The sequence below is a fragment of the Somniosus microcephalus genome, chromosome 1 (assembly GCF_052327205.1).
Source record: "Somniosus microcephalus isolate GS21.2 chromosome 1, FLI_Smic_1.0, whole genome shotgun sequence".
Taxonomy (NCBI): domain Eukaryota; kingdom Metazoa; phylum Chordata; class Chondrichthyes; order Squaliformes; family Somniosidae; genus Somniosus; species Somniosus microcephalus.
The window spans coordinates 16,912,431-16,936,230 of NC_140987.1; the positions used below are offsets into that span (position 1 = coordinate 16,912,431).

The window sequence follows — 23,800 nt, forward strand, 5'->3', positions numbered from 1 at the left end:
AGTAGACTTTCATGACCAGTCTGCCATGCGAGACTTTATAGAGTCATAGAGTTATACAGCACAGAAAGAGGCCCTTCGGCCCATCGTGTCCACGCCGGCCATCAAGCCCTGTCTAATCTAATCCCATTTTCCAGCACTTGGTCCGTAGCCTTGTATGCTATGGCATTAAAAGTGCTCATCCAAATGCTTCTTGGATGTTGTGAGGGTTCCTGCCTCTACCACCCTTTCAGGCAGTGAGTTCCAGATTCCAACCACCCTCTGGGTAAAAAAGTTGCTCCTCAAATCCCCTCTAAACCTCATGCCCCTTACCTTGAATCTATGCCCCCTTGTTATTGACCCCTCTACTAAGGGAAAAAGTTCCTTTCTATCTACCCTATCTATGCCCCTCATAATTTTGTACACCTCAATCAGGTCCCCCCTCAGCCTTCTCTGCTCCAAGGAAAACAACCCCAGCCTGTCCAGTCTTTCTTCATAGCTGAAGCGCTCCAGCCCAGGTAACATCCTGGTGAATCTCCTCTGCACCCTCTCCAATGCAATCCCATCCTTCCTATAGTGTGGCGACCAGAACTGCACACAGTATTCCAGCTGTGGTCTGACTAGCGTTTTGTACAGCTCCATCATAACCTCCCTGCTCTTATATTCTATGCCTCGGCTAATGAAGGCAAGTATCCCATATGCCTTTTTAACCACCTTATCCACCTGTTCTGCTGCCTTCCGGGATGTATGTACATGTACACCAAGGTCCTTCTGATCCTGTGTCTTTCCTAGGGTCTTACCATTCATTGTGTATTCCCTTGCCTTGTTAGTCCCTCTAAAATGCATCACCTCACACTTTTCAGGGTTAAATTCCATTAGCCACTGTTCCGCCCATCTGACCAACCCATCTATGTCGTCCTGCAGACTGAGGTTACCCTCCTCGCTATTTACCACCCCACCAATTTTCGTGTCATCTGCGAACTTACTGATCATACCTTTTACATTCACATCCAAATCATTAATGTAGGCCACAAACAGCAAGGGACCCAACACCGATCCCTGTGGTACCCCACTGGACACAGGCTTCCAGTCACAAAAACAACCTTCGACCATCACCCTCTGCCTTCTGCCACTAAGCCAGTTTTGGATCCAATGTGCCAAGGCACCCTGGATCCCATGGGCTCTTACCTTCTTGACCAGTCTCCTATGCGAGACTTTATCGAAAGCCTTACTGAAATCCATGTATACCACATCCACTGCACTACCCTCATCCACACACCTAGTCACTCCCTCGAAAAATTCAATCAAATTGGTCAGACATGATCTTCCCTTGACAAAGCCATGCTGACTATCCTTGATTAATCCTTGCCTCTCCAAGTAGAGACTAATTCTGTCCCTCAGAATTTTTTCCAATTATTTCCCTACCACTGATGTTAGGCACACTGGCCTGTAATTCCCTGGTTTATCCCTACTACCCTTCTTGAATAATGGTACTATGTTAGCTGTTCTCCAGTCCTCTGGCACATCTCCTGTGGCCAGAGAGGTTCTGAAAATTTGTGTCAGAGCCCCTGCAATCTCCTCCTTTGCCTCACACAGCAGCCTGGGATACATCTCGTCTGGGCCTGGGGATTTATCCACTTGTAAGCCTGCTAAAACCGCTAGTACCTCCTCCCTCTCGATGCTAATATGTTCACGTATATCACAGTCCCCCTGCCCGATTTCTATGTCTACATCGTCCTTCTTCATAGTGAACACAGAGGCAAAAATTTCATTTAAAACCCCACCTACATCTTCCGGCTCCACACACAGATTGCCACTTTGGTCCCTAATGGGCCCTACTCTTTCCCTAGTTATCCTCTTGCCCTTAATCTATCTATCTATCTATATATATATAAAAGAGCTCTTCTGTCTGTCTTTCTGTCTGTCTGTCTGTCTGTCTGTCTGTCTGTCCGTTCTCTATACGTTCGAAAGTTGTAGAGCGTACCTACACGCGCATCACATCAAAAGAAAGCTTACGATTATGGACCGGTCATAGGCGTATTTACATTTCGGCCGGACAAAAATTGCACCCGCGGTATCCAAAAAACGTTCAACATTCCGCTCATTATCCGCTCATTAGCATCGAGTGACGTCGAGGTCGACCAATCGTACGGCGGGTTCCTGGCGCGTGCGGCCGGGCCCTCCTACGGTCGAGTGACGGGACGATTGACCAATCCTACGTTTCGGTGACCTGACGGTCCACCAATCGGTGCCTGTGTGGGCGGGCCTTATCGTTCTGAACTGAGGTGAGTCGCCGCCATCTTGATTCCAAACTTTTCATTTCTTTTTCCCGCTTTCTGCGTCTTTAAAAAAAAAAGTTCCTTTTAAAACAGAAATTCTTTTTGAAAAAAGTTAATTACTTTCAGAAATTGTTTTAAAAAAAAGTTAATTCCTTTCTAAATCTTTTATCTAATCTCATTAATTTTCCTACCTTTCACCGTTTTTGCAGGTAGGCCTCTAAACCTGGGCGTCTGTTGCCAGCCATGCTGGACCCTAGGCAATTGTTTTGTGGCAAGCTCCTCCCACCCCTCACCCCCCCCCCCTTCGGTCTCCCCCATCAGGTGATGGTTGACCAATCCTATGGCATGTGTGGGCGGGGCCTGATGCTTAATAAGACAGAATAAATAAAAGTTACTTTAGTCTTCGCGAGCACTGGAGTGACTGCAGCAACTATAGCAATGTAAGTGAAGAGATAGAGAATAAATAATTCAGTTTTTATACCTTCTAACTTTATATCTTCTTTCCTTAAAAAACTTTCGGTTTTCAAAAGGCGAAAGTTTTTTAAGGAAAGAAGATATAAAGTTAGAAGATATACAAAAACCGAAAGTTTTTCACGAAAGAAGATATAAAGTTAGAAGATATACAAAAGCCGAAAGTTTTTAAGGAAAGAACATATAAAGTTAGAAGATTTCCGATTTTGTACCTTGCAGCTACAATTTTTAAAAGTAAAGAAATTTTGCAGTTTTTAATTAAGAAAAAAAAAATTTCCATGCTTCCAACCGACATGAGAAAATGGCCGCCGGCTTCTTCACGCACCTTCAAGGCTGGCCGCACCTGCCCTGAAGGCTGGCAGACAGCTTTTTTTTCTTTCTGCCCCCGCCCCCTATCCCCTCTCCCCCCCCTCTCAAGGGTTAACCCGGCAACCGGCTCTGGAGGTTGGGAGGGGAGGAGGGTTACCCCGGCAACTGGGCCCGGCCATCTTTCATCCTGGCAGCAGTTCAATGCAGCGACACCACGGCGCCATATTTGATCCTGGCGGCACGGCAATTTCCTCGTGACGCCATCTTTGATCATGGCGGAACTTCAATGTGGGCCCGAACAGCGCCATCTTTAGTCTGGGCTGACCGGTTTCTTCCTACTTCCCTCTCTCCTTCCCCCTCCCCTCCCTCTCTCTCCCCCCCTCCCTCTCTCTCCCCCCCTCTCTCCCCTCCCTCTCCCTCCCCCCCTCTACCTGCAACCCCCCTCTCTCCCTGCCCCCCTCTTCCCTGCCCCCCCTCCCTCCCCCCCTCTCTCCCTCCCTCCCTCCCCCCCTCTCTCCCTCCCTCCCCTCCCTCCCCCCCTCTCTCCCTCCCTCCCATCCCTCCCTCCCTCCCATCCCTCCCCCCTCCTCCCCCCTCCCATCCTCCCCTCCCCCCTCCTCCCCCTTCCCCCTCCCCCCCTCTCCTCCCCCCTCCCTCCCCCCTTCCACCCCTCTTCCCCCCCTTCCCCCCCTCTTCCCCCCAGTCGCTCTCTCTCTTCCCCCCAGTCGCTCTCTCTCTCTCCCCCCCCCCCAGTCACTCTCTCTCTCTCTCTTCCAAGAACAACATGCCCTCGAAAAAGCCTCGGCACCGCCGGGCACTCCAGCTTCTATATATATAAAAGACCTCGGCCTAGAAATTCAGTTGGCGCCGCGCCAGGGCTTTATTTGAGTTTTAAATTGTATTTAGCAACAGTAGGAAATGAAGTGATCCCCTGCCCTTCGCCCGGAGGCTCGCTTAATTTGACAGCCAATTCGAGTGGCTGTGCCGACGCCGGGCACGGCCTAGCAGCCCGGGATGCCTGGGCCTTGAGTTGCGGGCCGTGCCGGGAGCCGCCGCGCACAAAACTTCCCTGCGGCATCAACAGCCCCGCCCCAGAGCCCGACCCAAAGCCACCAGGTCACCGGCCGCGGCGGGCCGTGCCGGGAGCTGCCGCGCACAAAACTTCCCCGCGGCGTCAGCAGCGCCGCCCCAGAGCCCGACCCAAAGCCACCAGGTCACCGGCCGTGGCGGGCCGTGCCGGGAGCTGCCGCGCACAAAACTTCCCCGCGGCGTCAACAGCCCCGCCCCAGAGCCCGACCCAAAGCCACCAGGTCACCGGCCTCGGCGGGCCGTGCCGGGAGCTGCCGCGCACAAAGCCTCCCCGCGGCATCAACAGCCCCGCCCCAAAGCCCGACCCAAAGCCATCAGGTGAGCGGCCGTGGCGGCCCAGTCTCTCTCTCTCACACTCCCAGTCTCTCTCTCTCTCTCACTCCCAATCTCTCTCTCTCACACTCCCAATCTCTCTCTCTCACACTCCCAATCTCTCTCTCTCTCTCACACTCCCAATCTCTCTCTCTCACGCTCCCAATCTCTCTCTCTCTCTCACACTCCCAATCTCTCTCTCTCTCAAACTCCCAATCTCTCTCTCTCTCACTCCCAATCTCTCTCTCTCACACTCCCAGTCTCTCTCTCTCTCTCACTCCCAATCTCTCTCTCTCACACTCCCAATCTCTCTCTCTCACACTCCCAATCTCTCTCTCTCACGCTCCCAATCTCTCTCTCTCTCTCACACTCCCTATCTCTCTCTCTCTCAAACTGCCAATCTCTCTCTCTCACACTCCCAATCTCTCTCTCTCACACTCCCAATCTCTCTCTCTCTCTCAAACTCCCAATCTCTCTCTCACACTCCCAATCTCTCTCTCACACTCCCAATCTCTCTCTCTCTCATACTCCCAATCTCTCTCTCCAATTCAATTCAAATGCTTTATTGGCATGAAAGTTTACAGAGAACCATATTGCCAAAGCTTACATAGCAAAAAGGTACAGTTTTCCAACATTCTGTAGGTGTCAATCGATTTGACATTTGTTGGGTACATACAATATTACTTTTAACAATATTAATTTTAAACAGTCTTACTTTTAAACAGTCCTCAGGTTGTGACATGTTGTTACATATTTGGCCCCAAGGTATGGTCTGTCTCCTTCTCCCAGGACTAATCAGGAATAATCTCTCTCTCTCTCACTCCCAGTCTCTCTCTCTCACACTCCCAATCTCTCTCTTTCACTCCAATCTCTCTCTCTCTCACTCCCAGTCTCTCTCTCTCACACTCCCAATCTCTCTCACACTCCCAATCTCTCTCTCTCTCACACTCCCAATCTCTCTCTCTCACTCCCAGTCTCTCTCTCTCACACTCCCAATCTCTCTCTGTCACACTCCCAATCTCTCTCTCTCACACACTCCCAATCTCTCTCTCTCTCACACTCCCAGTCTCTCTCTCTCTCACACTCCCAATCTCTCTCTCTCACACTCCCAATCTCTCTCCCTCTCTCACACTCCCAGTCTCTCTCTCTCACACTCCCAATCTCTCTCTCTCTCACTCCCAATCTCTCTCTCTCTCACACTCCCAATCTCTCTCTCTCTCACACTCCCAGTCTCTCTCTCACACTCCCAATCTCTCTCTCTCACACTCCCAGTCTCTCTCTCTTTCACACTCCCAATCTCTCTCTCTCTCACACTCAGTCTCTCTCTCACACTCCCAATCTCTCTCTCTCACACTCCCAATCTCTCTCTCTCTCACACTCCCAATCTCTCTCTCTCTCTCTCACACTCCCAATCGCTCTCTCTCTCACACTCCCAATCTCTCTCTCTCTCACACTCCCAATCTCTCTCTCTCACACTCCCAATCTCTCTCTCTCTCTCTCTCACTCCCAGTCTCTCTCTCTCTCTCTCTCTCACTCCCAATCTCTCTCTCTCACACTCCCAATCTCTCTCACACTCCCAATCTCTCTCTCTCTCACACTCCCAATCTCTCTCTCTCACACTCCCAGTCTCTCTCTCTCACACTCCCAATCTCTCTCTCTCTCACACTCCCAGTCTCTCTCTCTCACACTCCCAATCTCTCTCTCTCTCACACTCCCAATCTCTCTCTCTCTCATACTCCCAGTCTCTCTCTCTCTCTCTCTCTCTCACACTCCCAATCTCTCTCTCTCACACTCCCAATCTCTCTCTCTCACACTCCCAATCTCTCTCTCTCTCACACTCCCAATCTCTCTCTCTCTCACACTCCCAATCTCTCTGTCTCACACTCCCAATCTCTCTCTCTCTCACACTCCCAATCTCTCTCTCTCACACTCCCAGTCTCTCTCTCTCACACTCCCAATCTCTCTCTCTCACACTCCCAGTTTCTCTCTCTCTCACACTCCCAATCTCTCTCTCTCTCACACTCCCAGTCTCTCTTTCTCTCTCTCTCTCTCTCACTCCCAATCTCTCTCTCTCTCACACTCCCAATCTCTCTGTCTCACACTCCCAATCTCTCTCTCTCTCACACTCCCAATCTCTCTCTCTCTCACACTCCCAGTCTCTCTCTCTCTCACACTCCCAGTCTCTCTTTCTCTCTCTCTCTCTCACTCCCAATCTCTCTCTCTCTCACACTCCCAATCTCTCTCTCTCACACTCCCAATCTCTCTCTCTCTCACACTCCCAATCTCTCTCTCTCTCACACTCCCAGTCTCTCTCTCTCTCTCACGCTTCCAGTCTCTCTCTCTCTATCACTCCCAGTCTCTCTCTCTCTCTCTCACACACACTCCCACTCTCTCTCTCTCTCTCACACACTCCCAGTCTCTCTCTCTCTCTCTCTCTCTCACACACACTCTCTCTCTCTCTCACACTCCCAGTCTCTCTCTCTCTCTCACACTCTCTCTCACTCCCAGTCTCTCTCTCTCTCTCTCACACTCCCACTCCCAGTCTCTCTCTCTCACACTCCCATTCTCTCTCTCTCACACTCCCAGTCTCTCTCTCTCACACTCCAGTCTCTCTCTTTCTCTCACACTCCCAGTCTCTCTCTCACACACTCCCAGTCTCTCTCTCTCTCTCTCTCACACACACTCCCACTCTCTCTCTCTCTCTCGCACACACACTCCCACTCTCTCTCTCTCTCTCTCACGCACACTCCCACTCTCTCTCTCTCTCTCACACTCCCTCTCTCTCTCTCTCACACTCCCAGTCTCTCTCTCTCTCTCACACTCCCAGTCTCTCTCTCTCACACACTCCCAGTCTCTCTCTCTCTCTCACACACTCCCACTCTCTCTCACACTCCCAGACTCTCTCTCTCTCTCACACTCCCAGTCTCTCTCTCTCTCTCTCTCACTCCCAGTCTCTCTCTCTCTCTCTCACACTTCCAGTCTCTGTCTCTCTCTCTCACACTCCCAGTCTCTCTCTCTCTCTCTCACTCCCAGTCTCTCTCTCTCTCTCTCACACTTCCAGTCTCTGTCTCTCTCTCTCACACTCCCAGTCTCTCTCTCTTCCCCCCAATCTCTCTCTCTCTCTTCTCCCCCCAGTCTCTCTCTCCCCAGTCTCTCTCTCTCTCACCCCGTCTCTCTCTCCTTCCCTCTCTCTCTCTCTCCTTCCCCCTCTCTCTCTCTCCTTCCCCCTCTCTCTCTCCTTCCCCCCTCTCTTTCCTTCCCGCTCTCTCTTCTTCCCTCTCTCTCCTTCCCTCTCTCTCTCTCTCCTCCCCTCTCTCTCTCTCCTTCTCCCTCTCTCTCTCTCTCTCCTTCCATCTCTCTCTCTCTCCTTCCCTCTTTCTCTCTCCTTCCGTCTCTCTCTCTCCTTCTCTCTCTCTCTCTCTCTCCCTTCCCTCTCTCTCTCTCCTTCCATCTCTCTCTCTCTCTCCTTCCATCTCTCTCTCTCTCTCCTTCCCTCTCTCTCTCTCTCTCCTTCCCTCTCTCTCTCTCTCTCTCTCCTTCCCTCTCTCTCTCTCTCTCTCCTTCCCTCTCTCTCTTCCCCCCAGTCACTCCCTCTCTCTCTTCCAACAACAACATGCCCTCAAAAAAGCCTCGGCACTGCCGGGCACCCCCAGCTTATAAATCACCTTAGGATTTTCCTTTTATTTTAGATTGAGTTTCTGTATTAGTTTCACAGAATCACAACAGTGCAGATAGAGGCCATTTCGGTCCATCGAACCTGCACTGACACATATCCCACCTGATCCCCGTAACCCCTACACCAACACATATCCCACCCTATCCCCTTAACCCCACGTATTTAATCCCCTAACACTAAGGGTCAATTTATCATAGCCAATCAACCTAACCCGCACATCTTTGGACTGTGGGAGGAAACCGGAGCACCCGGAGGAAACCCACGCAAACACGGGGAGAATGTGCAAACTCCACACAGACAGTCGCCCGAGGCCGGATTCGAGCCCGGGTCCCTGGTGCTGTGAGGAACAGTGCTAACCTCTATGCCACCGTGCTCGCCAGTGTTATTTCATGGCCCCCCCTCGTTCTCCTAATTTCTTTTTTAAGTACACCCCTGCACTTTTTATACTCCTTTAGGGCTTCCTCTGTCTTTAGTCCTTTGTATCTGCCAAAAGCCTCCCTTTTTTTCATAATCCATTTTTGTATATCCCTTGACATCCAGGATTCCCTGGGCTTGTTGGTCCCACCCTTGACCTTTACAGGAATATGTTGGCATTGTACTCTCTCTATTTCCTTTCTGAAAGACTCCCACTGCTCTGATGTGGATTTTCCTACAAGTAGCTGATCCCAGTCCACTTTGGCCAGATCCTGCCTTATCATATTAAAATTGGCCTTCCCCCAATTTAGAACCTTTATTTCCGGTCCATCCTTGTCCTTTTCCATGACTACCTTAATTCTCATCGAATTATGGTCACTTGTCACCAAAATGCTCTCCTACTGACACTTCTACCACTTGCCCGGCTACATTCCCTAGAATTAGGTCCAGTACCGCCCCCTCTCTTGTAGGACTTTCTACATGCTGGCTCAAAAAGCTCTCCTGGATGCACTTTAAGAATTCCACACCCTTTAAGCCTTTCACAATCTGACTATCCCAGTTAATATTGAGGAAGTTGAAATCCCCTACTATTATTACCCTATTATTTCTACACTTCTCTGAGATTTGCCTACATATCTGTTCCTCTATCTCCCCGTGACTGTTTGGGGACCTATAGTACACTCCCAGCAAAGTGCTTGCCCCCTTTTTGTTTTTAAGTTCTACCCATATGGCCTCATTAGAGGAACCTGCTAAGATATCATCCCTCCTTACAGCAGTAATTGACTCCTTGATTAATATTGCAACACCCCCACCTCTTTTACACCCCCATCTGTCTCGCCTGAAGATTCTATACCCCAGATTATTGAGCTGCCAGTCCTGCCCCTCCCTCAGCCATGTCTCTGTGATAGCAACAATATCATACTCCCATATGTTCATCAACACCTTCAATTCATCTGCCTTACTCGCAAGACTCCTTGCATTAAAATAAATGCCATCCAGCCTTGCCATACTCCCTTGTGCCAATACATATTTGCTCTGCCTTCCAGGCTGACTTGTTTTTTCCTCTATATTTGGCTGTGCATCACCCCCTACCATAGCTCCACGGGACTGAGCTGCCCTGACCAGAAACTTAACTGGACCAGCCACATAAATACTGTGGCAACAAGAGCAGGTCAGAGGCTGGGTATTCTGTGGCAAGTGTCTCACCTCTTGACTCTCCAAAGCCTTTCTACCTTCTATAAGGCACAAGTAAGGAGTGTGATGGAAGACTTGTCTGGATGAGTGCAGCTCCAGCAACACTCAAGAAGCTCGACACCATCCAGGACAAAGCAGCCTGTTTGATTGGCATCCCCTCTACCACCTTAAACATTCACTCCCTCCACCACCGGCGTACCGTGGCTGCAGTGTGTACCATCTACAAGATGCATTGCAGCAACTTGCCAAGGCTTCTTCGGCAGCACCTCCCAAACCCGCGACCTCTTCCACCTAGAAGGACAAGGGCAGCAGACGCATGGAAACACCACCACCTCCACGCTCCCCTCCAAGTCACACATCATCCTGACTTGGAAGTATATCGCCGATCCTTCATCGTCACTGGGTCAAAATCCTGGAACTCCCTCCCTAACAGCACTGTGGGAATACCTTCACCACACGGACTGCAGCAGTTCAAGAAGGCGGCTCACCACCACCTTCTCAAGGGCAATTAGGGATGGGCAATAAATACTGGCCTTGCCAGCGACACCCAGGTCCCATAAAAACAAACAAAAAAATAACTCCCCAGAGGAACCATCATTCAGAACTGAAAACTGGTTAGCGAACGAGATGCACTCAGGGGATTCCTGCCCTACCTGCCTGGTCCTCCTCTTCTGTCTGGCGGTCACCCATTCCCTCTCTGCCTGCACACTCTAAGCTGCTGGGTGACCACCTCCTGAAACGTGCTATCCACGAAGTTCTCAGCCTCGCAGATCCAGTGCAGTGACTCCAGCCGCTGCTCAAGCTCCGAAACCTGGAGCTCGAGCTGCTGTAGCTGGCGACACTTCCTGCGCACATGGTCCAGGACACGAGAAGTGTCTGGGGCTTCCCACATTGCACAGGATGTGCATTCCATGGGACTGAGCTGCCCTGCCCTGCCATACATTTACTTTATAGACTTTTAACTAGAAACACTTACCAGCTACTCACCAATCAGCTCCTTCACTTGTGCTGACGTCACTTTTCAATTCTGACGTCACTCTTTCAAATTCTGCCTTTGTTGAGTTGCTCCCGCTCAGGTCCGCTGCCTGCACTCTCGGGCCTTCCTCTGCTGCGCTCTTTATTTTCTCCGACTCCGCTCTCGCTCCCGCTCAGGTCGGCTATCTTCTGTCTAGCCTCCCAACTTGCACCTTCCGTAAACTTGAGCTCATCCAAAACTTTGCTGCCCTGTGTCCTAACTCGCACCAAGTCCCATTCGCCCATCACCCCTGTGCTCGCTGACCTACATTGGCTCCCGGTACAGCAACGCCTCGATTTTAAAATGATCATCCTTGTTTTCAATTCCTTCCATGGTCTCGTCCCTTCCTATCTTTATAACCTCTCCAGACCTTCAAACCTCGGAGATCTCTTCACACCTTCAATTCTGGCCTCTTGAGCATTCCTGAATTTTATCGCTCTACTGTTGGTGGCTAAGTCTTCAGCTGCCTCGGCCCTGAGCTCTGGAATTCCCTCCCTAAACCTCTCCACCTCTACCTTTCTCCCTCCTTTAAGACACACCTTAAATCCTACCTCTTATACCGGGCTTTTGGCCACCTGTCATATTTTCTCATTATTCTGCTTGATTATGCTCCAGTGACACATATTGGGACGTTTTACTATGTTAAAGGAGCTATATAAATGCATGTTGTAGGTAGTGTCCAAGGATATAATATCTATGGGAGCAGAATCAATGGATATAGTATCTAAGAGTAAAGTCTCCACTGATACACTATCTATGGATAGAATTCAAGCATGAACTATGGGTACAGTATCCATGATTACACTATCTATTGGTCGTCTCCATGGACGCAGTATTTATGGATGCAGTTTCCATGGATGCAGTATCTGTGTTTCTGAAGTTGGCATCATTCACATGCAATGTAAATTCTAGAGAGAGATTACAAAGCCCTCTCGTGACATCGTTTGGTCATTAAAGGGAACTGCAAAACCTCTTCAACACTGATAGCCATGATTTTCATCATCTTAACAGCAGCCAATACCCAGAGTGTACTATTCGTTCTCCTAGTGTTAAGGTGAGAGGTCAGTGTTAACCATTAAGCATTGGGAAAAGACTGAGATTGGAAAGTGAACAGGAATCTGTTTTTTAATAATCCAGGACGGGAATGAAATTCAGCTAAATCGGATTTGAATCCCAGTGTCCCCTGAGAGGTTAACCTTGTAGATTAAACTAGGCTGCAGCGAATAGAGGTGGTCTGGGAGATTTAATCAGGTCCCCGATAGCTCAGCAAGTTCATGCCATGAGGAACTGAATCGTGCAGACCAGGAAGGGGCCAGTTTCGATCCCTGGCCTGGGCTGAGTTAGCTGGGCCTGCAGTAGGGGCTCTCCAGTTGGTCTATGTGAAACTGGGATAGGGAGAGGAAACATTGCCCAGGGATCCTGCTCCTGCTCGTATCCAGCAACCCCTGCTGGATGTGTACTGTGTGGTCATTGGCTCGACTAGGATGGCTCAGTGTTTGAATCACCTGCCAACACACACTGACTACAAGTCTTGCAGGGGTTGCTGGATACGAGCAGGAGCAGGATCCCCAGCACTGTTTCCTCTCCCTAGCCCAGTTTCACATAGACCAACTGGAGAGCCCCGACTGCAGCCCCAGCTAACTCAGCCCAGCCCGGGGATCGATATTCAGGAAAGATAGGCAAAAAGGAAAGGGAGGTGGGGTAGCATTACTGGTTAAAGAAGGGATTAACACAATTGTAATGAAGGACATTAGCTCTGATGATGTGGAATCTGTATGGGTAGAATTGAGAAATACTAAGGGGGAAAAAACGTTAGTGGGAGTGGTATATAGACCTCCAAACAGTAAGGCGGAGGTTGGGGATGGCATTAAAAGGGAAATTAACGAAGCATGCAATAAGGGCACAGCAGTCATCATGGCTGACTTTAATCTACATATAGATTGGGCTAACCAAATTGGTAACAATGCTGTGGAGGAGGAATTCCTGGAGTGTTTACGGGATGGTTTCCTGGACCAATATGTCGAGGAACCAACCAGAGATCAGGCCATTTTAGACTGGGTATCATGTAACGAGAAAGGATTAATTAGCAATCTTGTTGTACGAGGCCCCTTGGGTCAGAGCGATCATAATATGATCGAATTCTTCATTAAGATGGAGAATGAAGTAGTTGACTCAGAAACAAGGGTCCTCAATTTAAATAAAGGAAACTACGATGGTCTGAGGAGCGAGTTGGGTAGGATTGATTGGGAAATGGCACTCAAAGGGTTGACGGTGGATAGGCAATGGCAAACATTCAAAGACCGAATGGATGAACTACAGAAGTTGTTCATCACAGTTTGGCATAAAAATAAAACAAAAAAGGTGACTCAACCGTGGGTAACAAGGGAAATTAGGGATAGCATAAGATCCAAGGAGAGCACATACAAATTGGCCAGAAAAAGCAATAATCCTGAGGATTGGGAGCAGTTCAGGATTCAACAAAGGAGGACAAAGGGATTAATTAAGAAAGGGAAAATAGAATGTGAGAGTAAGCTTGCAGGGAACATAAAAACTGACTGTAAAAGCTTTTATAGATATGTGAAGAGAAAAAGATTGGTGAAGTCAAGCGTAGGTCCCTTGCAGTCAGAATTGGGGGAATTTATAATGGGGAACAAAGAAATGGAATACCAACTAAATACATATTTTGGTTCTGTCTTCACAAAGGAGGACACAAATAACATCCCAGAAATACCGGGGAACATAGGGTCTGATGAAAGGGTGGAACTGAAAGAAATCAGTATTTGTAGGGAAATGGTGTTAGGAAAATTGATGGGACTGAAGGCCGATAAATCCCCAGGTCCTGATAATCTACATCCCAGGGTACTTAAGGAAGTGGCCCTAGAAATAGTAGATGCATTGCTGGTCATCTTCCAGAACTCGATAGACTCTGGAACAGTACCCATGGATTGGAGGGTAGCTAATGTTACCCCACTATTCAAAAACGGTGGCAGAGAAAAAGCGGGGAATTACAGACCGGTAAGCCTGACATCGGTAGTGGGGAAAATGCTAGAGTCCATTATAAAAGATGTAATAGCAGAGCAGTGACAGGATCGGACAAAGTCAACATGGATTTACAAAAGGTAAATCATGCTTGACTAATCTACTGGAATTTTTTGAGGATGTAACTGGTAAAATAGATAAGGGAGAACCAGTGGATGTGGTGTATTTGGACTTTCAGAAGGCTTTGAATAAGGTCCCGCAAAAGAGATTAGCGTGCAAAATTAAGGCACATGGGATTGGGGGCAAGGTATTGACTTGGATAGAGAACTGGTTGGCGGACAGAAAGCAAAGAGTTGGAATAAACTGGTCATTTTCCGAGTGGCAGGCAGTGACTAGTGGGGTACCGCAAGGATCGGTCCTAGGACCCCAGCTGTTCACAATATATATTAATGATCTGGACGAGGGAATTGGATGTAATATCTCCAAATTTGCAGACGACACAAAGCTGGGTGGGAGGGTATGCTGCGAGGAGGATGTCATGAAACTCCAGTATGATTTGGACAGGTTAGGTGATTGGGCAGAAACATGGCAAATGCACCATAATGTGGATAAATGTGAGGTTATCCACTTTGGTGGCAAAAACAGGAAGGCACATTATTATTTGAATGGCAATAGATTGGGAGAAGGGGAAGTGCAAAGAGACCTGGGTGTTCTTGTGCACCAGTCGCTGTAGGTAAGCATGCAGGTGCAGCAGGCGGTTAAGAAGGCAAATGGTATGTTGGCCTTCGTAGCAAGAGGGTTCGAGTACAGGAACAAGGATGTCTTGCTACAGTTGTACAGGGCCTTGGTGAGACCGCACCTTGAGTATTGTGTGCAGTTTTGGTCGCCTTATCTGAGGAAGGACATTCTTGCCATGGAAGGAGTGCAGCGAAGATTCACCAGGCTGATACCTGGGATGGCAGGAATGATGTATGAGGAGAGATTGTGTCGATTGGGCTTATATTCACTGGAGTTTAGAAGATTAAGAGGGGATCTCATCGAAACCTATAAAATTCTGTCAGGCCTGGACAGACTAGATGCTGGAAGGATGTTCCCGATGGTCGGGGAGTCCAGAACAAGGGGTCATAGTCTAAGGATAAGGGGTAGGACATTTAGGACTAAAATGAGGAGGAATTTCTTCACCCAGAGAGAGGTGAACCTGTGGAATTCTCTGCCACAGATGGCGGTGGAGGCCAGTTCATTAAATATATTCAAGAAAGAGTTGGATATATCTCTTGAGGCTAAAGGGATCAAGGGATATGGGGAGAAGGCAGGGACAGGGTACTGAATTTGACTGATCAGCCATGATCTCATTAAATGGCGGAGCAGGCTCGAAGGGCCAAATGGCCTACTCCTGCTCCTATCTTCTATGTTTCTATGACCCAGGCGCACCCATGAATCAGGCTTCAGGCATTTAAAGGCAAGAGTCTCCCAGCAATATTACATACCTGGTTTTGTCTCTGAATAAAATGATGCACATCACGAAAAGGGCAAGGAGTTTCACTCCAAGTGGAATGCACAATATCACAATGGGGAAAGCCTCTGCAACTGAACAGAAAGTGAGAGATCAAATCAGAGACAAACAATGGTGAAAGACCAACAATGCAGAGACAATTAAACAAAGCCTGTAGACAAGTGTGAATTCCGACTGCAAGGCAGAAAAATTGTGGTGATCGAGATGAGCTAGGCAAAGAGTATGGACTGTCAATGAAGAATGACAAATGGGGAGTACCAGTAATATAGTATCTCACAATGACGGGTTAATACTGTAGTATTTATGGTGACTAGGTTTAATTCCGTAGTACGTGCGGTGACTAGGGTTAATGCTGTAGTATTTACGGTGATTAGGGTTAATACTGTAGTATTTACGGTGACTAGGGTTAATGCTGTAGTATTTACAGTGACTAGGGTTAATACTGTAGTATTTACGGTGACTAGGGTTAACACTGTAGTATTTACAGTGACTAGGGTTAATGCTGTAGTAATTACGGTGACTAGGGTTAATGCTGTAGTATTTACGGTGAATGGGGTTAATACTGTAGTATTTACGGTGAATAGGGTTAATACTGTTGTATTTACAGTGATTAGGGTTAATACTGTAGTATTTACGGTGATTAGGGTTAATACTGTTGTATTTACGGTGACGAGAGTTAATACTGTAGTATTTACGGTGACTGGGGTTAATACTGTAGTGTTTACGGTGATTAGGGTTAATAATGTAGTATATACGGCGAGTAATGTTAATACTGTAGTTTTTACGGTGACTAGCATTAATACAGTGACTAGGGTTAATACTGTAGTATTTACGGTGACTAGGGTTAATACTGTAGTATTTACGGTCATTGGGATAATAGTGTAGTATTTAGTGACTAGGATTAATACTGTACTATTTGCGGTGACTAGGGTTAATACTGTAGTATTTACGATGATTAGGGTTAATAATGTAGTATATACGGCGAGTAAGGTTAATACTGTAGTATTTACGGTGACCAGCTTTAATACTGTAGTATTTACGTTGACTAGGGTTAAAGCTGTAGTAGTTACGGTGACTAGGGTTAATGCTGTAGTATTTATGGTGACTGGGGTTAATACTGTAGTATATACGGTGAATAGGGTTAATACTGTAGTATTTACGGTGACTAGGGTTAATACAGTAGTATTTACGGTGACTGGGGTTAATAATGTGGTATTTACGGTGACTAGAGTTAATACTGTAGTATTTATGGTGATTGGGTTAATGCTGTAGTATTTACGGCGAGTAGGGTTAATACTGTAGGATTTATGGTGAGTAGGGTTAATACTGTAGTATTTACGGTGACTAGTGTTAATACTGTAGTATTTATAGTGACTAGGGTTAATACTGTAGTATTTATGGTGACTAGGGTTAATACTGCAGTATTTATGGTGACTAGGGTTAATACTGTAGTACTTATGGTGATTAGGGTTAATACTGTAGCATTTACAGTGATTTGGCTTAATACTGTAGTATTTACGGTGATTAGGGTTAATACTGTAGTATGTACGGCGACTAGGGTTAATACTGTAGTATTTACGGTGATTAGGGTTAATACTGTAGTATTTACGGTGACTAGGGTTAATACTGTCGTATTTATAGTGACTAGGGTTAATACTGTGTTATTTTCAGTGACTAGGTTAATACTGTAGTATTTACGGTGACTAGGGTTAATAGTGTGGTATTTACAGTGATTGGGTTAATACTGTAGTATTTATGGGGACTAGGGTTAATGCTGTAGTATTTATGGTGATTAGGGTTAATACTGTAGCATTTACGGTCAGTAGGGTTAATACTGTAGTATTTATGGTGATTAGGGTTAATAATGTAGTATATACGGTGAGTAGGGTTAATAGTGTAGTTTTTACGGTGACTAGCATTAATACTGTACTATTTACGGAGACAAGGGTTAATACTGTAGTATTTATGGTGACTAGGGTTAATACTGTAGTATTTACGGTGATTGGGTTAATAGTGTAGTATTTATGGTGACTAAGGTTAATACTGTAGTATTTACGGTGAATGGGTTAATAGTGTAGTATTTACGGTGACTAGAGTTAATACTGTTTTATTTACGGTGATTGGGTTAATAGTGTAGTGTTTACGGTGACTGGGGTTAATACCATAGCATTTACGGTGAATAAGGTTAATACTGTAGTATTTACGGTGACTAGGGTTAATACTGTAGTGTTTACGGTGACTAGGGTTAATACTGTGGTATTTACAGTGACTAGGGTTAATACTGTAGTATTTACGGTGACTAGGGTTAATACTGTAGTATTTATGGTGACTAGCGTTAATACTGTAGTATTTACAGCGAGTAGGGTTAATGCTGTAGTATTTACGGCGAGTAGGGATAGTACTGTAGGATTTACGGCGAATAGGGTTAATACTGTTAATAGGTGTGTGGATGAGGGTAACGCAGTGGATGTGGTATACATGGATTTCAGTAAGGCCTTCGATAAAGTCCCGCACAGGAGACTGGTCAAGAAGGTAAGAGCCCATGGAATCCAGGGTGCCTTGGCACATTGGATACAAAACTGGCTTAGTGGCAGAAGGCAGAGGGTGATGGTCGAAGGTTGTTTTTGTGACTGGAAACCTGTGGCCAGTGGGGTACCACAGGGATCGGTGCTGGGTCCCTTGCTGTTTGTGGTCTACATTAATGACTTGGATATGAATGTAAAGGGTATGATCAGTAAATTCGCGGATGATACTAAAATTGGTAGGGTGGTAAATAGCGAGGAGGGTAGCCTCAGTCTGCAGAACGATATAGATGGGTTGGTCAGATGGGCGGAACAGTGGCAAATGGAATTTAACCCGGAAAAGTGCGAGGTGATGCACTTTGGGGGGTCTAACAAGGCAAGGGAATACACAATGAAGGGAAAGACCCTAGGCAAGACGGAGGGTCAGAGGGATCTGGGTGTGCAGGTACACAGATCCCTGAAGGCGGCGGAACAGGTGGATAAGGTGGTAAAAAAGGCATATGGGATACTTGCCTTCATTAGCCGAGGCATTGAATATAAGAGCAAGGAGGTTATGATGGAGCTGTATAAAACACTGGTTAGGCCACAGCTGGAATACTGTGTGCAGTTCTGGTCGCCACACTACAGGAAAGATGTGATCGCGTTAGAGAGGGTGCAGAGGAGGTTCACCAGGATGTTACCAGGGCTGGAGCGCTTCAGCTATGAAGAGAGACTGGGCAGATTGGGTTTGTTTTCCTTGGAGCAGAGGAGGCTGAGGGGGGACATGATTGAGGTGTACAAAATTGTGAGGGGCATAGATAGGATGGATGCTGAGGAGCTTTTCCCCTTAGTAGAGGGGTCAATAACTAGGGGGCATAGATTCAAGGTAAAGGGCGGGAGGTTTAGAGGGGATTTGAGAAAGAACTTTTTCACCCAGAGGGTGGTTGGAGTCTGGAACTCACTGCCTGAAAGGGTTGTGGAGGCAGAAACCCTCACAACATTTAAGAAGCATTTGGATGAGCATTTGAAATGCCATAGCATACAAGGCTACGGGCCAAATGCTGGAATATGGGATTAGATTAGACAGGGCTTGATGGCCGGCATGGACACGATGGGCCGAAGGGCCTCTATCCGTGCTGTATTACTCTATGACTCTATGACTGTAGTATTTACTGTGACTCGTGTCAATACTGTAGTATTTACAGAGACTCGGGTTAATACTGTAGTATTTTCAGTGACTAGGCTTAATACTGTAGTATTTACAGTGCCTAGGGTTAATACTGTAGTATTTACGGTGACTAGGGTTAATACTGTAGTATTTACGGCAAGTAGGGTTAATCCTGTAGTATTTATGGTGACTCGGGTTAATACTGTAGTATTTACTGTGATTAGGGTTAATACTGTAATATTTACAGTGACTAGCATTCATACTGTAACAATTATGGTAATTGGGTTAATACTGTATTATTTACAGTGATTGGGTGAATACTGTAGTATTTATGTTGACTAGGGCTAATACTGTAGTATTTATGATAATTAGGGTTAATACTGTAATATTTACGGTGACTAGGGTTAATACTGTAGTATTTATGGTGACTAGGGTTAATACTGTAGTATTTATGGTGATTAGGGTTAATACTGTAGTATTTATGGTGACTAGGTCTAATACTGTAGTATTTACGGTAATTAGGGTTAATACTGTAGTATTTACGGTGACTAGGGTTAATACTGTAGTATTTAGAGTGACTAGGGTAATACTGTAGTATTTACAGTGACTAAGGCTAATGCTGTAGTATTTATGGTGATTAGGTTAATACTGTAGTATTTACAGTGACTCGGGTTAATACTGTTGTATTTACGGTGATTAGGATTAATACTGTAGTATTTATGCTGACTAGGGTTGTTACTGCAGTATTTATGGTGATTGGGGTTAATACTGTAGTATTTATGGTGATTAGGGTTAATACTGTAGAATTTACGGTCAGTAGGGTTAATACTGTAGTATTTACGGTGATTAGGGTTAATAATGTAGTATATACGGTGAGTAGGGTTAATAGTGTAGTTTTTACGGTGACTAGCATTAATACTGTACTATTTACGGAGACAAGGGTTAATACTGTAGTATTTATGGTGACTAGGGTTAATACTGTAGTATTTACAGTGATTGGGTTAATAGTGTAGTATTTATGGTGACTAAGGTTAATACTGTAGTATTTACGGTGAATGGGTTAATAGTGTAGTATTTACGGTGACTAGAGTTAATACTGTTTTATTTACGGTGATTGGGTTAATAGTGTAGTATTTACGGTGACTGGGGTTAATACCATAGCATTTACGGTGAATAAAGTTAATACTGTAGTATTTACGGTGACTAGGGTTAATACTGTAGTGTTTACGGTGACTAGGGTTAATACTGTGGTATTTACAGTGACTAGGGTTAATAATGTAGTATTTACGGTGACTAGGGTTAATACTGTAGTATTTATGGTGACTAGCGTTAATACTGTAGTATTTACAGCGAGTAGGGTTAATGCTGTAGTATTTACGGCGAGTAGGGATAGTACTGTAGGATTTACGGCGAATAGGGTTAATACTGTAGTATTTACTGTGACTCGTGTCAATACTGTAGTATTTACAGAGACTAGGGTTAATACTGTAGTATTTTCAGTGACTAGGCTTAATACTGTAGTGTTTATGGTGACTAGGGTTAATACTGTAGTACTTACGGTGATTAGGGTTAATACTGTAGTATTTACGGTGACTAGGGTTAATACTGTAGTATTTATAGTGATTAGGGTTAATACTGTAGTATTTATGGTGACTAGGGTTAATACTGTAGTATTTACGGTGACTAGGGTTAATACTGTAGTATTTACAGTGACTGTAATGTATATACCTTTAAGGGGGAAACTATCTTTTACAGCGCATGTATACTGCAGTACCGGCAGTGACCACACCTGTATATAGCACTGAGTAGTAATCTATACAGATCAGTTCCAATGTGAGCCACATTGAGCAAACACCTGTTGTACCGTTCTCCTGCAGTCTGTGTCTTATTATTCACGGACACAACATTGGCGACAAGGCAAGTTCGAACCTACCTGCAACTGTGCATCACCTCCCGGGGATTCGTTCCTGGAGTTCAGTGGATTGGAGGTCAAGGCCAGAGACTCGGGCGTCGACCACGGGCAACCGCCCAGTCATCCAGCAGAGACTCGAGAATTGTGGGGGAGGCTTTTGAGAGCCAGGCTTGGCTTTCCAGTCGAGGTGGTCCAGCGAAACGGGCTGGCAACAGGTAGTGCGCAGACCCTTCCCGGACAGCGGCGGGCTAGAGCCCGACCGAGCGGCACAGCAAAGGGCTGAGCACGTCGATGGGGGAGAGAGAGAGGGCAGAGCGCACAGGGTGCAGCTGGTGTTCAGGGGCCGAGCAGCATCGAAGAGAGGGAGAGAGAGACGCACAGAAACCCGCGAGGCGCCGCCATTCCCACGAGGACCGCCGAGAGTGGCGTTGGCAGCAGCGGGGGAGGAAGGGAAGCATGGGAGACGCCATTTTAAGCCATTGGGCGACGCCATTTTAAACCACATCCAAAATGCCGAAGAGTGGCAGTATCACCGCATTTGACAATGAAGTCGAAGATTGGTCTACATATGTCGAACGAATAGAGGTATACTGCAAGGCAAATGAGGTGTCAGATGACAAGAAAGCGTCGGTATTGTTAAATTTAATGGGTGCAAAGACGTATGGTTTATTACAAAATCTAGTAACCCCAACGAAGCCAATGGAAAAGAGTTTTGAAGACATAGTAACGATACTACAGGAACATTTAAACCCCACACCGTTGCTGATAGCAGAAAGATACAAGTTTCACAAACGGAAGCAGCATAAGGATGAAAGCAATGCTGATTATTTAACAGAAATGCGCAAACTATCGAAACACTGCCAGTTTGGAGCGGGACTGGCAGATACCTTAAGGGACAAGTTTGTGTGTGGGCTTCAAAGTGAAGGAACCCAAAAACGGCTTTTATCTGAAAAGGACCTTACGCTGGAAAAGGCTTTCAGCATTGCGGTATCATATGAAGCAGCAGCACGGGGCGCTGCAGAGATACAACAGAGACCGCAAGAATATGGCACAAACGAAATGTCATATGGAACAGAGAAGTGCTATCGCTGCGGCAGAACAACTCACGACCAGAGTGATTGCTGGTTCAAAGACAAAGTCTGCAGACAGTGTGGAAAAGTAGGACACATAGCGCGAGTCTGCAAGTCGGGAAAGAAAACCAGCAATAAGAAACCTACCAAAGAAAAGTACAAGAAGGTACATAAGATGACGGAGAATAGTTCTGACAAAAAAAAGAGTGATGACGACTCTGAAAGCAGGGAACTGAGTTGTCTGAAACTACATAATGTGATCACAACGGAGGATCACCGAGCCATTTGGGTCACTCTCAAGATAGCAGGAGTCCAGGTAAAGATGGAATTGGACACAGGATCAGCCCTAACAGTCATAAACCGACAGGACTATGAGCGGCTATTCTCACACATACCCTTGAGAGATACAAAGATTATTTTGAAGACGTACACGGGGCAAAAAGTCTACCCCAAAGGAAAAATAAGGGTGACCGTTATATATAACGGTAAGGAAACACCAAAACTAGACCTGTATGTATTCCAAGATGGAGGACCACCATTACTGGGACGTGAATGGATCCGGAAAATACAACTGGATTGGCATTCTATACAGGCACTGACTGCGGCTGACAAAAAGGATGACGACGTCACAGCTGGGCGACTGTCAAAGATCCTAACTGACGTGAAAGAAGTGTTCCAGCAATGACTCAGAACACTAAAAGGCGTGACAGCGACGATTAAAATTGAAGAAAACGCAAGCCCAAAATTTTTTAAGGCCAGACCGGTACCTTATGCAATCCGCCCAGCCGTCGAAGCAGAGCTGGAGAGTCTGGAACGTTCAGGTGTACTGTCCAAGGTAGACTGGAGCGAGTGGGCTACACCCATCGTCCCTGTGATGAAAAAGTCGTTGAGCAGCACGCCTGGGGAACCAAGGAAGGTTCGCATCTGTGGGGACTTTAAGGTAACAGTGAACCCGGTCCTTCACACCGTACAATATCCACTTCCGCGGATTGAAGATATTTTCGCCTCGCTATCTGGAGGGAAACGCTTCACTATGATTGATCTGGCCCAGGCGTATCTGCAAATGGAGGTAGAAGAAGCATCAAAAAAATACCTCACAATCAACACCCATAAAGGTCTCTACCAATACAACCAGCTGGTATTCGGGGTAGCATCAGCTCCGGCTATTTGGCAGAGGGCAATGGAACAAGTCCTGCAAGGGATCCCAGGGACCCAGTGTTATTTGGACGACATCCTGGTCACGGGCAAAAATTGTAGTGATCACCTTGCCAGCCTGGAGCAGGTGCTCACTAGATTGCAGCAATATGGGCTCCGAGCTAACCGCCCCAAATGCGAGTTTTTAGAAAACAGATCTCGTATTGTAGATTGAGGCAGTAGTCAAGGCTCCAGCACCGGAAAATGTGTCACAACTGAGGTCGTTCCTCGGGCTGGTAAGCCGCTGCCATAAGTTCTTGCCAAATTTGTCTACAATACTACACCCACTGAACACCCTACTGCAAACTGGGGTGCCATGGAAATGGAGTGACGAATGTAGACGAGCTTTCCAGAAGAGCAAAACACTAATCACATCGAAAGAGGTATTGGCCCATTACAACCCAGCATTACCAATTCGGATGGCATGTGATGCCTCACCCTACGGCATTGGAGCGGTGCTGTCGCACAAATTCTCGGACAGCTCAGAGAGGTCAATAGCCGTTGCGTCACCATCACTAACCTCAGCCGAGCGTAACGACGCCCAGATTGACAGGGAGGCCCTCAGCCTAGTGTGGGGAATGAAAAAGTTCAATCACTATCTGCACGGGCAGAAATTCACCTTGCTGACTGATCACCAGCCCCTTGTCTCCATTTTTAATCTGAAGAAGGGCGTTCCGGTGATGACTGCACAACGACTACAAAGATGGTCACATTTTCTAGGGGCGCAC

At 46.7% G+C, this 23,800-nt stretch overlaps 1 protein-coding gene across 1 annotated transcript in view; it reads right to left on the reverse strand.

Annotated features, from left to right (window-relative positions):
• Positions 1-23,800, reverse strand: part of LOC147123952 (uncharacterized) — a 68,110-nt gene that overhangs the window by 9,059 nt on the left and 35,251 nt on the right. The window contains exon 4 of the mRNA XM_085970052.1: positions 15,202-15,301. Within this exon, the coding sequence (XP_085826178.1) occupies positions 15,202-15,301 (100 nt within the window). The remainder of the gene's footprint in view (positions 1-15,201; positions 15,302-23,800) is intronic.